The sequence below is a fragment of the Lactuca virosa genome, chromosome 7, assembly GCF_052849685.1.
Source record: "Lactuca virosa cultivar CGN04683 chromosome 7, Lactuca_virosa_CGN04683_v6, whole genome shotgun sequence".
Classification (NCBI taxonomy): Eukaryota; Viridiplantae; Streptophyta; class Magnoliopsida; order Asterales; family Asteraceae; genus Lactuca; species Lactuca virosa.
Window position 1 is genome coordinate 114,441,658 of NC_136432.1, and position 13,475 is coordinate 114,455,132.

The 13,475-nt window shown below is 35.9% G+C and overlaps 2 protein-coding genes and 1 pseudogene across 5 annotated transcripts; 1 reads left to right on the forward strand and 2 right to left on the reverse strand.

Moving 5' to 3' along the window:
- On the reverse strand, positions 1 to 2,510 carry LOC145123350 (F-box/kelch-repeat protein At3g06240-like). 3 transcript variants are annotated; one of them, XM_079058558.1, is made up of 4 exons: positions 2,299 to 2,510; positions 1,509 to 1,612; positions 810 to 1,408; positions 1 to 734 (listed from the first exon to the last, which is right to left on the reverse strand). In XM_079058558.1, exons 1-4 carry the CDS (start codon positions 2,380 to 2,382, stop codon positions 226 to 228), a joined length of 1,296 nt encoding a protein of 431 aa, XP_078914684.1. In that variant the 5' UTR covers positions 2,383 to 2,510; the 3' UTR covers positions 1 to 225. The 3 variants fall into 3 exon arrangements, with proteins under 3 accessions (XP_078914684.1, XP_078914685.1, XP_078914683.1); XM_079058559.1 differs by adding an exon at positions 1,861 to 1,907 and having other exon boundaries at positions 1 to 1,408; positions 2,299 to 2,503; XM_079058557.1 differs by having other exon boundaries at positions 1 to 1,408.
- A 3,125-nt stretch (positions 2,511 to 5,635) lies between these two features.
- On the forward strand, positions 5,636 to 8,399 carry LOC145127722 (F-box/kelch-repeat protein At3g06240-like; annotated as a pseudogene). Its single transcript, XR_013716460.1, has 4 exons — positions 5,636 to 5,938; positions 6,179 to 6,225; positions 6,633 to 6,736; positions 6,858 to 8,399. The product of XR_013716460.1 is annotated as an F-box/kelch-repeat protein At3g06240-like (transcript).
- A 1,165-nt stretch (positions 8,400 to 9,564) lies between these two features.
- On the reverse strand, positions 9,565 to 12,127 carry LOC145125966 (F-box/kelch-repeat protein At3g06240-like). Its single transcript, XM_079061379.1, has 3 exons — positions 12,011 to 12,127; positions 10,653 to 10,699; positions 9,565 to 10,178 (listed from the first exon to the last, which is right to left on the reverse strand). Exons 2-3 carry the CDS (start codon positions 10,691 to 10,693, stop codon positions 9,731 to 9,733), a joined length of 489 nt encoding a protein of 162 aa, XP_078917505.1. The 5' UTR covers positions 10,694 to 10,699; positions 12,011 to 12,127; the 3' UTR covers positions 9,565 to 9,730.
- Between the last annotated feature and the right edge of the window lie 1,348 nt (positions 12,128 to 13,475).

The window sequence follows — 13,475 nt, forward strand, 5'->3', positions numbered from 1 at the left end:
TTTTTAAACACTTAAACCACTTCAATTAACCCTGAAAAACTTAGCACAACTCGAAAACCTAGACTCCACAAAACTTTAGATTTTTACAAGATAAAATTCAAACATACATGTCCACATGTTAAACAAGGTAATATTTGTGTGCATAATGAAGTCAAATTCAATCACAAAGACAAGAGAGAATGCAGATGTTATATACTAAAAGTGAATACATGACATCTCTCGCTTTTAACTTTGTCTTGCGCCCCTCACCATCTCATGCTTGGGAGGTGCCACCCAAATAAGACTGTCGACATACTCCACAAATTTTTCCATGCTGTCATTTCCATGACAAAATTTGTCTAAGATTTTAGCTTTCCCTGCAGTTGGGTCATACAAAACAATACGGAAATCATCATCTACAATAAGAACCTCATTGTGTGATGTGAATCCATAACCTACACCATTCGGTAAATGCAAATGCGACATAACATAGTGTTTCGCCCATGATTCAGTCACACCATACTCATACATCACCCACACCTCACATACATCATCTTCCTCATACCATGACATCACACAAAGCTTTCCACCCAAACCTCCTAAAGCATTCGAGCGTTTGCTATCAAGTAGAGAATCAGGAAAAGGTATCTCACGGAATGTCTCTGAACCCAAATCAAATGCCACTATCGTTTCTAGCTCCCCCTCCTCCTGATCACGAATAAAGGCATGCCAATGAAGATATCCACCATGCCCATCTACACAAACGACATCGCAATTGATTAGCATTATGACATGCGATGGAAACCTTTGAGAAACTAACTCCCATGAACCTCTTTTCATGCTATAAACCTCAACTTGCAGCCACTCTTTAACAATATGTGGTAAAGTACCGGTAAGGCCTATAATCTTAACAACTTTGTAATCCTCTGTTTTTGGATCAAACCCAAACCGGAAATAAATGTCATAACTATGATCACCGGAGGGTATATAATGTGGTGGGAGAGTTGACACGGTGGAAATAGAAGGATTCCAAATGTGAATGACATCAAAACCGTAACGAGAGCATATTAAGCCGTGAACAGAACCGATAATTCTGATGCTGCTAGTAGTATGTCCAGATTTGGGATTAACCGCAGGGAGTTTGATGGAATTAGTGTGTTCGATATGTGGAGATCGACATGGGTGTACAGTGAATGGTTCAGGGTCAGAAGAAGATGTCTCATTGTAGAAGACCAAGAGAAGTCGATCCTTGTTATTGATGGAATGATGGAGGTGGGATTTTATAAAGGATGGATGAGATAAGAAGGCATTCCAAGATTTGGAGACGGATCTCATTTGAGCAACCTGTTTTGCCAATAATCGGATGAATATGTTTACCAAAGCATCATCCGGGAGTTTCTCCATAGTCGTTGGGTGTTGAATTTCAGACCTGTAGCATCAGTATAACAGATATCAGTAAAGTCACCACCAAGAGCATTAATATTTAAAAATAACAGTGTGTTTAGGAGTGTACTAAAAGAAAGACCAACCAAGTAAAGGTTTTCTGTTTGCACATTTGTTGAAGCTCTGATACCCCAGTGGAAGCAGAGATGCTAGTAGAATTCGCACCTTCATCTGATCCTCCAGTTGAATTCTTCAGTTCATGAAATCAAAAGTGTATCAAGGTTTTAAACATTATGGTTGGATAAAGCTTCAATACAGAGACCTAAGAATATACATATTCCTAATGCACTTGGAAGAAAAAAGTCCCATCCATCTACTTTTGATAGTTAATTGTAATGACTCTTAAGTTAGACTTAAAACTACTAATAAATCAAGTAAAAAAGTAAACTGATTCAGAACACACAAGAAGCACAAACGAAAATCAAGAGAACAACTTACATTGCGCCCAGCCTCCTTACAAACAATCTGGGGTTCTTCATTTATCTCTGGTGTCATAAGAGAGGCAAGTACATCATTAGCAAAAAAAAATTAAAGTGATGTAATACAAAAGCTATTTATTATTATGAATATATCGAAGCCCATATTTACAACAAGAATGGCGCTTATCACTTATTACCAAAAACTAAATTCTTGCATGACTTATGATGTGGTAAAATAAATGCTTTTCTACGGGCAAAGAAGGAACCTAACCAATTGAAAAAAGATCCAGCAATCATCCAATGAAACAAAATAAATACTTACAAAGCAACAACAATCATAATACCTTACGATAGCCATAACAATCATAATACCTTACGATAGCCATAACAATTAGCATCAAGATTACAGGACCCCAAATATTAATAATTGTTCTAATTGAAAGAAACAGTATCGAACCTGGACGAAAAGGCCTCTTGCGGGGTTTTTCTTCGGCTCCACCGCTTTCGTATGGCGAGCCCTTCCATCGTTCACCGTCGCCATAAACTGAAGCTGGAGAATTGAGGAGATGAATTACGTAGGCAGGGAACTGGAATCTAGGGGGGGTTTCAGGGTCCTAATAGTCATAAGAAAAGCCTAAACGGATACAAAAACAGACGTGTGATGGGGTTTTTATGTTCATAAAACCGACCAAAATCGGTATGATGCGGTTTACCTAGAAACCATTATGTTAAAATTTTAAATAATTATATATTCTCAACTTCAAAATTTAAAATTTCATGCCAAAATATCTGACCCTAATAAACGATTGTTCCGGAATATATTTGATTTTTTTTTTCAGTTTTCATAAAATGTAATACATCGTTTTAATATATTTGTAATACATGGTGCTACATCGTTTTAATATATTTGTAATACATGGTGCCGGAATATAATGTATAAGTTTTGCTTTCATAAAATGTATACTTTTTGGTTTTATAAAATATAAAATGTAATTAAATAAACAAACAACTACTAAATACATAAACTAAATAAAGGATGTGTGTGGGTCATATTACAAATACGATGTTCAAATTATCTTTGTTTTTATACCCCAAAATATTTCCGCTAGTCGTTTTCTATAGCCCATGGACCGGGGGTTTTACCCTCTATATAAATTGATTTCCCGTTGATCGACGCCTTCAGGAACCAACACAAAAATACATCACAATCCCCTATGCTGCCAATCTGTGGTGGTATATATGGGGTTTTTTTCGATCAGTCATCATGAAGCTCTGGAGTGGGATTGAATCAATTGGTTCGGTGCCCTAATAGTTGACTCTCACTAGCAGTTTGTGGATGCGGGCTCTCATACCTATAAACCAATCCTCATTTTTCGAACGGTAGTCGTTTGGAATGTCTTCAAATCCAAAACACCCAAAACCCAATGAGTATGTGGTATATTGATTGGAATGTAAAGCTACAAAAAAACATTAGAAATAATTAATTAGTATATAAATACTCAGGTAATGTAATCCAAACAAAATTATACCGTATCACACTCTGCCCAAGCTGGATAAATGGATCCATCAGCCATGTCACTCCAGTCAAATGTATCAGTGTTGAAAGTTGACGGCACAACGTCCACCAAGCATAAACCGTTATACGCTATACCAGCAATGAGATCCACATCATGATGTCTACAAACTTCATAAAAGAATTACACATGTTTAAAAATATGCAACCGAAACAGAAAATATTATTAACATAAACGGTAAAAAAATTTAAAAATCAAAGGTTTTTTTTTTTAAATCAAGTTATAAAAAATTATGGAAACTATAAAAAGAAATTATATCAAATCCGTAAAACAAAGTTTAGAAAAATCAAAGTTTTTTTTAAAAAAAAAATCAAAGTTAAAAAAAACATAAGTTATATCAAAATTCTAAAAAAATTCATTTGAAAAAAATGAAAGCCGAAGAGGTTTTAAAAGGCAAGTCAAATGTTGCGACACGCAGAACACGCACAAATATTTTGTAGTATGAAACCTTCCAGAAAACAAACAGCTATAAAAGGGCAAATGCAGAAAAAATGATATGAACATGATTTTTTAACTTAACAAAAAGCACCTAAATTTCTAGCAATCCATAAGATTTTTAGCTTCACCACTTAAGTTTGACAAATTTGTTAAATTTGTCCTTCTTCGTTCATTTTTCTATTGTTAAGTCTAAATGAATATATTTTTTTTAAATATTTGATCTAAACCTTTTATTAGCCCATTGTATTTATTTTTTCTTTTCATTTTATTATTTTGTTACTTATCTATTTGTCTAAAAGTTTTAGTTTAATAAAATTGGCCAAAACTTTCACGCCCAAAATCAAAATGTTACATTATATGACCAAATAGTAACGTTTTCGTAGCTTCAATGGTTATTTAAGTCGCTCGTCTATTTTGGAACTTAATTTCCATTCCTTAAAACTGAACTGTATAAATTGATTTAAACGAATGATTCAGTTGATTTGAATTAAGTTTTAATTTTATTTTACTAATATCCATATTTTAAAAACCAAAATCAATTTGAATTAGGTTTGGCAATCGTGTCATGTTCGGGTTGGCGGATCAATATATATAAACCTGAACACGACCCATTTAACTACATAGGTCACGGATTAGCGGGTTTGGAACATAAACTCATATATGACCCGTCAACCGACTTATTTATACGGGTTCTTGTCGTGGGTCAGATTTGGATTCATGGGTCAGATTTGGGTTTGTGTGTTCGTGAGCCAGATTCCATAAATAAAATTTAATCTCCTCCAGCTTCCCGTATGGCGAAGGCGAGCGATGGAAGGGCTCCGTACGAAAGCCGTGGAGACGGTGAAAAGTCCCGCAAGAGGCCTTTCCGGCCAGGTTTATCACTGTTTGCTCTAAGTCAGATCTATTTTTATTATTTATTGCTCCCGTGTGCTTATTTAGGGCCTATTTGATTTCTTATGGCTGCTGCACCTTTTTCGACAGATTATTTTTTATTTTTGGCTGTATCTTTGAATTGCTCATCTCTTTTTATAATGTACGTCTTTATCTTTAGACATGTGTGTTTTCTATTGATTGAGTAAGTAGTACTTGCTGTATGTATGAACTGCCTATGCTTTACTTCAGTATGGCTGCAGAAAGCCAGTTACGTGTAAGTAAGCAGTCAATTTGGGGTTACTGATAGTTTTTACCCATTTAATTTGTACTATGCGAAAGTTTAGTGTTCATGATGATACTTTTTGGGGGTGATCAAGGGATGTATTACGATGACAGTGAAAGTTAGTCAATGATCCTCATCATCGTGGAGTGTAGTATGTAAGTATGTTTATATGAAAAGAAACCATTTTTGTGTGGATGAATATTATTGTTGAAAAGTTTTTCTCATCGGATTCAAGCATGTGGAAAAGAGAATATCTGTTCATGTGCCAATTTGGATTTTTTAACTTTTGAATTGTCACGTGGTGGGACCATCACAATATACAATATATATTAACCATTAAATCATTGTCTTCATATTAGGTTATGAATCTAAACATCTGTTTGTCTCTCATAGATCTGCATCTTTAAATAAATTTTCTTGTGATAAGTGATAAATGGTAATGGGTCAGTCCAAGGTTTAAAAGTACGGAATCGCGCCTTGAGGCGTTTTCCCTCAGCCTCATGAGGAGGCGTAAGCCTCGAGGCGGAGTGAGGCGTAACCCCGAGGCGGAGTGAGGCGTAACCCCGAGGCGGAGTACAATATATATATATATATATATATATATATATATATATATATATATATATATATATATATACTAAACATGTCTTTTTAAGCTAAAGATCGACCAAAAGAAGTGCAGAACCGATTCAACCGAAGAAGTCAGTGGGATGCGATTTTGAGATGAAGAGGAAGTCGGCGATTTAGAATGAGCGAATGAGTGAATTAGGTCAATAAATGAATCGGGTTTCCAGTTTCATTATAAAACCGGTCAATAAAACAAAGCTAAAAATGAAGACGACGTCAAATAGTCAAAAAGTCAAAAAAAATTTGAAGGCGTACGCATCAGGAAAACGTTCCGCCTCAATCGATTCCTATGCGATTCACTGGTACGAGGCGTGCGTATCAATTCTTACCCCTGAGGCGGCGCCTCTAGTTCGATCAACCACCGCTTCGCCTCAAGGCGTGCGTTTCTCACGTTTTTTTAAACGATGGGTCGGTCTTATTGTCGATGTTTCTATCTGTCTGTCTAAAACTTAATATATTCATTATTAATAGCCTTCTGTATTACTTCAATTGAATTTCTGCTTATGATGTACATGCCTCTTACATATCTCTTACGTGACCAGAGCTTATTGAAGAACGCCAGAATGTTTCACAGGAGGGAGGGCAAAATGTAAGTCGTCTCATTAGTTTTGCTAAATTTAGTAAGATGCAAAATGATAATTTTTCTACTTTTTTAATATTATTTCTTCATGACTTGTGTTGCAATTATAATCTACTATTTCTTGGGAGTTGCAAGTGTTTTTTATCATTGGAAATGCTCTTAAGCTAAGCTACCTGTAACATTGTTGGCAACAACTTATTTAAAAAAGCTCGTTTGATAATTTGAAAATAGTTTCAAAGAGTCAGTAGATGGAGCCATGGAGGGAACCTAGTATAAATTGGTGTCAGGTGTAGTATCTTTTTTTATGTGGTCATTGGTAACATGTGTATTCTGATGTCATTGTCTCAATGCTTTATCCAACAATTTTGTCTAAAACCATTGTAACTTTGATGCACTTTTGATTTCATGAACCGAAGAATTTAACTGGAGTATCAGGTCAAGCTGGGAATCGTGCTAGCACTTCTGTTATCATTGGGACATCAGAGCTTGAACAAATGTTGAACCAGATGACCTTTACTAGGTTGGCCTTTCTTTAAGTACAATCTTACACTTTAATATTATTTACATTCTATTTTAGGTGCCTCATTCATTCTTTAGAATTATTCGGCCACTAGCTACTGATGTTTTATATATTGTTACAGTTCTGAAATCCAACGCTTGACAGCATTGTTGCATTCAAGAGCTTGTGATAATGTTGTTGTCGAACGCGATGTTCCAATGACACCAATGGCTTCACCACAACAGACAACAAGTATAGAGAACCTTTCGGGTGATCTTCTGTCAAAAATATTCATCCTCTTAATGGCGAAACAGCTTGCTCAAATGAGGTGTGTCTCCAAATCTTGGAATGCCCTCTTATCTGAATCCTCCTTTATAAAATCCCACCTCCATCATTCCATCAATAACAACGATCAAATTCTCGTAGTCTTCTGCAACAATCTGTCTATAAACCACAAACTGTTCACCTCATACCTCTATCCGACTCAATCCCCCCATCGCGTACTCGCTAATTTCATCAAAATCCCCCGGGTCAAGCCTGGGTATACTTATCGTATGATCAAAATTATCGGTTCTGTTCACGGCTTGATATGCTCTAGTTATGGTGATTCTGTCATTCACATTTGGAATCCCTCTCTCCGTGCTGAGTCAACTCTCCCCCCATATTCTTTCCCCTATTGCGGTTGTTATGAACTCTCTTTCCGCTTTGGGTTTGATCCCAAAACTCAGGATTACAAAGTTGTTAAGATTACAGGCCTTACTGGACCGGAGCAAACATCAACATCAGAAGAAGAAGAAGAAGAAGAAGACGATGTTCCTAGTTTTCGGTGTCTCATCAAAAAGTGGCTGCAGGTTGAGATTTACAGCATGAGAACGGGCTCATGGAAGTTAATCACTCAAAGGTTTCCATCTCATATCAGGAGGATTTTCGATAATGATAAGGCCTGTGTAGATGGCCATGATGGGCGTCTTCATTGGTTTGGTCATACTAATGAGAGAAGCTTGATTCAGAGGTGATTGTGGCATTTGATTTGGGTTCAGAGACATTCCGTGAGATGACTCTTCCGGATTCTATACTGGATTACTACCGCTCCAACACTTTAGGAGTTTTGGAGGGAAAGCTTTGTGTGACATCACAAGATGGGAATTGTGGAATAGATGTGTGGGTGATGGAGGAGTATGGGGTGGCTGAATCATGGGTCAAACGCCATGTCTTCCACTTTTCACATGATCCTGATAATGCATTTAATGGATTCACATCACACAATGAGTTTTTCATCGAAGATGCCGATGATTGTCTTGTTTTCTACGATCCAATTGCAGACAAGGCTAGAATATTGGAAAAATATCCTGGTGGAAAATGTAACACAAATAGGATCGTGGAGTATGTCGACAGTCTTGTTTGGATTGCACCTCCCCCATGAGATGAGCAGCATCTATTGATTTCACATTTTGAAGAACCGTCTCTACAAAAGACAAGGCATCAGATCTACTTGTTCTATATGATTCGTGACTTTTGAAAGAATTTTATATCTTTTGAGTTCTGTGGCTAACAGGAGCGTAACATATTTACATTAACAAATTTTAAACGCAAAACGTAAGTTATGTATTTTCTGTTAATCTTTTGGTTTGCTCAAGATTACCGACTTCTAATGATTAAATCTGCCAACATCATTGATCTTCTATTTACTGTTTGTGATTCTTTTAATCTTTTGAATGGATGCTCTATATGATTGCTTAACTTTTTTGGATATTTTTTACAATCTTCAGTCTGTAGATGCCATGGCTAGGTGGTTTTTGACTTATTGTCGAGATCATATTGTATTTAACCATTTACCTGGTTGAAAATTTTCAATAATACCATGCTGTCTGTTGATTCTGGATGCTCCCTTTGTTCTAACGTATAAATACATTTGTACTTGTACAATCAAGGATCCAAAGATATAGGACGAGTATTTGTTTGTCTTTCATTTTTGACGTAGTGAGTAGTTCTAATTTCTCTCCTATGTGGATGCTACAGTGACAATAACCCTAATAACCTTATTTTAAAAATGGATAGTTGGTTGGACTACAGTGACAATAATCAAAAGCAAATAGTTGGTTGGACTACAGTAACAATAACCTTAATTTGGAATTTTAGACTAAAAAGTCTAAATTTGCTTATTTAGGCACCATACTTTCAACCTCTTTCCATATTATTTATGGCATAGCCAAAATGTAAAACACTTAAAAGCATAATCTCCCCACTTGTCATTTTTAGAAAAAATAAGAGTACTTGACATGAACGTGCTTGTATATGCTTAATGAGTTTTTTTTAGGGTCTAATAATTTTCACTTCTTTTAAAAGATTGACATTAGCTCACTTGTAACCATACCAAACTAACCTCGGTTTCACTATTTGGCATATATGCCTACATCTTTATTATGGGTGATCATTGACATTGTTGTTCCCATATGAAATCTATCACAAAAATCCTACGTCACAAATCATTATATACTTCATACGTTACCTTGTAAACACTTTAAAGCAGTACAATTTTTTTCAAAGTCAACAACCATATAATTGGCTAATCAGTACCTTTATTCAACCACATGCTAAATATCCAATACACCCTTACTTGCTCATAATTTGATATCTCCACATTTTATCAACTCAAATTCATCTTTCATGAGGTTTTACAAGGTTTCACATTCTACCTTTGAGCCTTTCTCTTGACAAAGTAAGATGATACACAAGAAGCATTCTATCAAAAACATAATTCTTGAAATTGTAAAGCAAGAATACACAGCTTTAAATTAGTGGTTTAAAATGCTTGTAATCTTCAACATCAAAAGTATAAGACAAACACATCAAAAACACTAGAAATTTGAACACAACCCAAAAAAATAGAGTCCACAAGCCTTTAGCAATTTTAGAAGAAATCAAACTAAAACGGAAAGAGAGAATGTTGGTGTAATGTACTAAAAATGGATACTTGACATAAAACTAACTGAATAATCTCGGCATCTCTCTATTTCAACTTGGTCCTGCGCCATCCACCGTCTCATGCTTGACCGGTGCTACCCAAACAAGACTGTCAACATAATTGACAACTTTATCTGCGCGATAAGGATTTATATCATAATCAAATTCCTTGAACATTTTAGTCTTGTTTGCATTTGGATCATACAAAACAAAACGATCTTCATTATCTTCAACAAGAAACTCATCATGTAACGTGAATCCAAAGGAACCTGCAACACTAAACTGCGAAAAGACATGGCGTTTGACCCATGATTCAGCCACCCCATAATCCTCCATCACCCACACCTCATATACGCTATTCGTGACCACCCACGACATCACACATAGCTTTCTACCCAAAACTCCTAAAGCATTGAAGCGCGTGCCATCGAGTAAAGAATCTGGAAAAGGCATTTCACAGAATGTCTCTGAACCCAAATCAAAAGCCCCAACTACATGTCTATACCCACAACATTGCAAGGCTTAGTACTTCATGAACTCCAACATTATTTGTCGACATTTACCACTTTATGAGCAATTTTAATGATTAAAAAACCCAAACACTAAATGATAGATGATAGTTCTTGATGACTTCAAGTAAAGAGCATCTCATAGGAGAGCACATCTCAGTATTAGGAACAATACATACATAGCAAGCAGGATGAAACCAATAACACAAGTCATGAAAAATATCATAAAACCGAAAAATACGAATATTGTTGGTTTGCCATCTTACCTAAAATTAGCAAAACTCAAGCGAGAACTTGATTAAAAGATAATATGTGAAAACCAAAAGAAGTTACAATCAGCAAAGTTAAGATGATATCAGCTGCATAACTCTTGATACCATTATACCAGAATCCATTATGTTAAGCACACAATTAATATCCAGAACATGCAGGAATCAAACACCAAAATTATCGAAACAACTTACATTTTTCCCTGTCTTATGAGTAGCATTCTGGGGTTCTTCATTAATCTCTGGTCACATAAGAGCTTTTGTAAGGGAAATGTACATCATAAGCAGAAGCTCAAGTGAATACAAAGGGTATTTATTATGATTATCTTATGATAGGGACATTTACAACAAGACTGGCCCATTGCTGCTTATTAACTACTACAAGAAAAATGATTTAAAGATGCAAATGTATGACAACTATGATAAAAGTGTCATATGCTATCCTCCATTTCCGCACTATAATCTCAAATTATTTTATCAGTAAGCAATTTTGACATGTCCAGAAGCATATGCTGAACGCATGCTTTAAGGCTCTTATACTATCGAAACTAACAACTTAATATTTATTAGACCAATTCGAAATTTAAAAATTCAAATTACCACATGAACATCTATTCTCTACTCACAATTCTTACATGTGTCATCAATCATCATTGAAACCTGCTATCGAGCTTGTACACATGGATGAGATCAGAAGTTCACTCTATTACATAAAATTGCTTGTGTCAAGCATCCTGACTTCCATTCACTATACAACTTGTAAACATGCATGACTACTGCCTACTTTAGGAATCCCGTCTTGAATGATCTAGTTCACATAATCTACGGACTGCAAAATCACATGAAGCCCGATGTGCATACTCATAGACAACCAAGAAATTAAAGAATTATCATGGAAGAAGTCAATTATACCTTTACTTATGATCAAAACATGTTCCAAATTCATAAATTCTTCCTTGATCAAGCGAACTCAGAAAAAGTCACAGTTTCTCAGTTATCAAAAACAGTGTGTGTTCCACCTGTATAATGCCTAAATATGTCCAAGAGCTGTACATAAACAAACTTACAGACTAACCTCCATTATGATGAGGAATATTGACCTACTTTCACTGCCATCATATATAGTACATCCCTCTAAACATCCTGACTACTCAATTTTCTCACAGTATAAATTAAATGAGTAAAACTACCAGTAACCCTAAATTGCCTGATTCCTTATGCTGAAGTGGCTTTCTGTTCTGCAACCATATTGAAGAAACCTTAAGAAGTTCAAACAGAGCTCTAATATTGACTAAGACGAAACTAAATCCTAATTGCATGACATATTAATTATGTGGTTAAATAAATGCCTTTGCACCGCAAACGAAAAGAAATCAATCAAATAAAAAAGATGAAGCATTCATCTAATGAAAAGAAAAACAAGAAAAAAAACCTAAAACGAAATCACACCAATTATGATAGTCATAAGAAATAATATCTGATTACAGCCAAATACGCCCCAAATAAGCTGACGAAATTAAAAACAGAAGCAATTCAGAGAAATGCTGTTAAACCTGGCCTGAAAGGCCTCTTACGGGACTTTTCTTTATCCTCACTGCTTTCGTAAGGAGCTCTTTCTTCGGCGGCCTGGGACATGTGGAAAGTGAAGCTATTGAGAGGATATGACTTGCGTAGACACGGACAGTCAAAGTTAAAAGATGAGAGAATAGAAAATCAAATATCCTCGCTACAAATGGTCCCTATGGTTTTAGGCAGTTTTCATGTTTGTCCCTAAATCTTATTTTTAAGAGTAAATTACACGAATCCTCCCTCATGCAGGTGCCAAAAAGCACGCTCAATCCCTTTTTTTTTAAAATTAACTCGGACCGTTCTGGGTTGCCATTTCCTTGCACGGTTAGGCCATATCATTGTTAGCCGTTAACGGTTTCCATTTAAGGTCCTGTTTGATAGACATCTTTCCAGGTCCAAATATATCTTTCTGGTTGAATGGACCAGAAAGACTATTTGATATGCAAAAATAAATAGGTCTTTCTGTTGGGTTATGAGCATAACATCATGTAAGTCCCAAATCTGCTTGTGTATCAATCAGATCCGTTTGATGGTGCGGAATCCCAATCAAATGGATGATGCCAGATCAAAATAAGAAGAAGGAGAAGGAGAATAATATGAATCTATGATGTATTCAAGATTGGAATGATGAACAATACACAAGATTCACACACTTGCACCTTTTTCTCTCTCTTCTCTCACTAGAACACCTTAGAATACACACACTTAAGCTCCTCTCTTCTCTCTAACTTTCTCTCTCTACAATATGCTATCACCTTCTCTTTAGCCTTTTCCTCATCACATGCACTCCTCACCTTATATATATGAGACATGGGCTGTGAACAGGTTCACGGCCGTAAACCTGTTCACGGCCGTAAACACAACCGTAAACACATATTACTTAACAGAAAAATACAATTGCCTAGAAAAGCAAAGTATAAACCAAATTTTGACCCAACAATCTCCCCCTTGGTTTATAACTTTCTTTTCTAATTGACCCAACAAGCTCCCCCTAAAAAGTAGCTGACTTTTCTTGTCAATCTTCAATGGGAGCTTGGCTTCAGCTTTAATCTTCAATTTTCTTCACAACATCAAGATGAACATATTAATCTTCTATGAATGACTTCATCTTGAGCAGTTGGGCTTTTCTTCAGAATTTGCAATTGAACGCACATTGGGTGAGGAGGCTTGATGTATTGATTCTTGAAATATAATTGGGTGAGGAGGCTTGATGTACTGATTCTTGAAAGATAGCGCTTTCAGCTTGAGAATCTTCAGAGAGAATATTAGAGAGAACGAATCTTCTGGATCACTTCAGCAGGTACATAGATAGCAGCAAATTGATTGAGGAGGCTTCAATGCGATCTGTTACATGATCTTCAAGTGCAGCTTCACCTTGCTTCTGGGGTTGAAGGATTGAATGTTTAAAGAATAATCTTCATTTCTTGCTCCTTCGAATGAGAATTCTTC

Coding starts and splice junctions, on each gene's coding strand:
- LOC145123350 (XM_079058557.1), bottom strand. CDS start 2,382: ATGGCGACGGTGAACGATGGAAGGGCTCGCCATACGAAAGCGGTGGAG. Junction 1,613..2,298: donor CAAGAGGCCTTTTCGTCCAG/GTTCGATACTGT, acceptor CATGAACTGAAG/AATTCAACTGGAGGATCAGA. Junction 1,409..1,508: donor AAACAGAAAACCTTTACTTG/GTTGGTCTTTCT, acceptor CTGATGCTACAG/GTCTGAAATTCAACACCCAA.
- LOC145125966 (XM_079061379.1), bottom strand. CDS start 10,693: ATGAAGAACCCCAGAATGCTACTCATAAGACAGGGAAAAAT. Junction 10,179..10,652: donor CTCATAAGACAGGGAAAAAT/GTAAGTTGTTTC, acceptor TTGTGGGTATAG/ACATGTAGTTGGGGCTTTTG.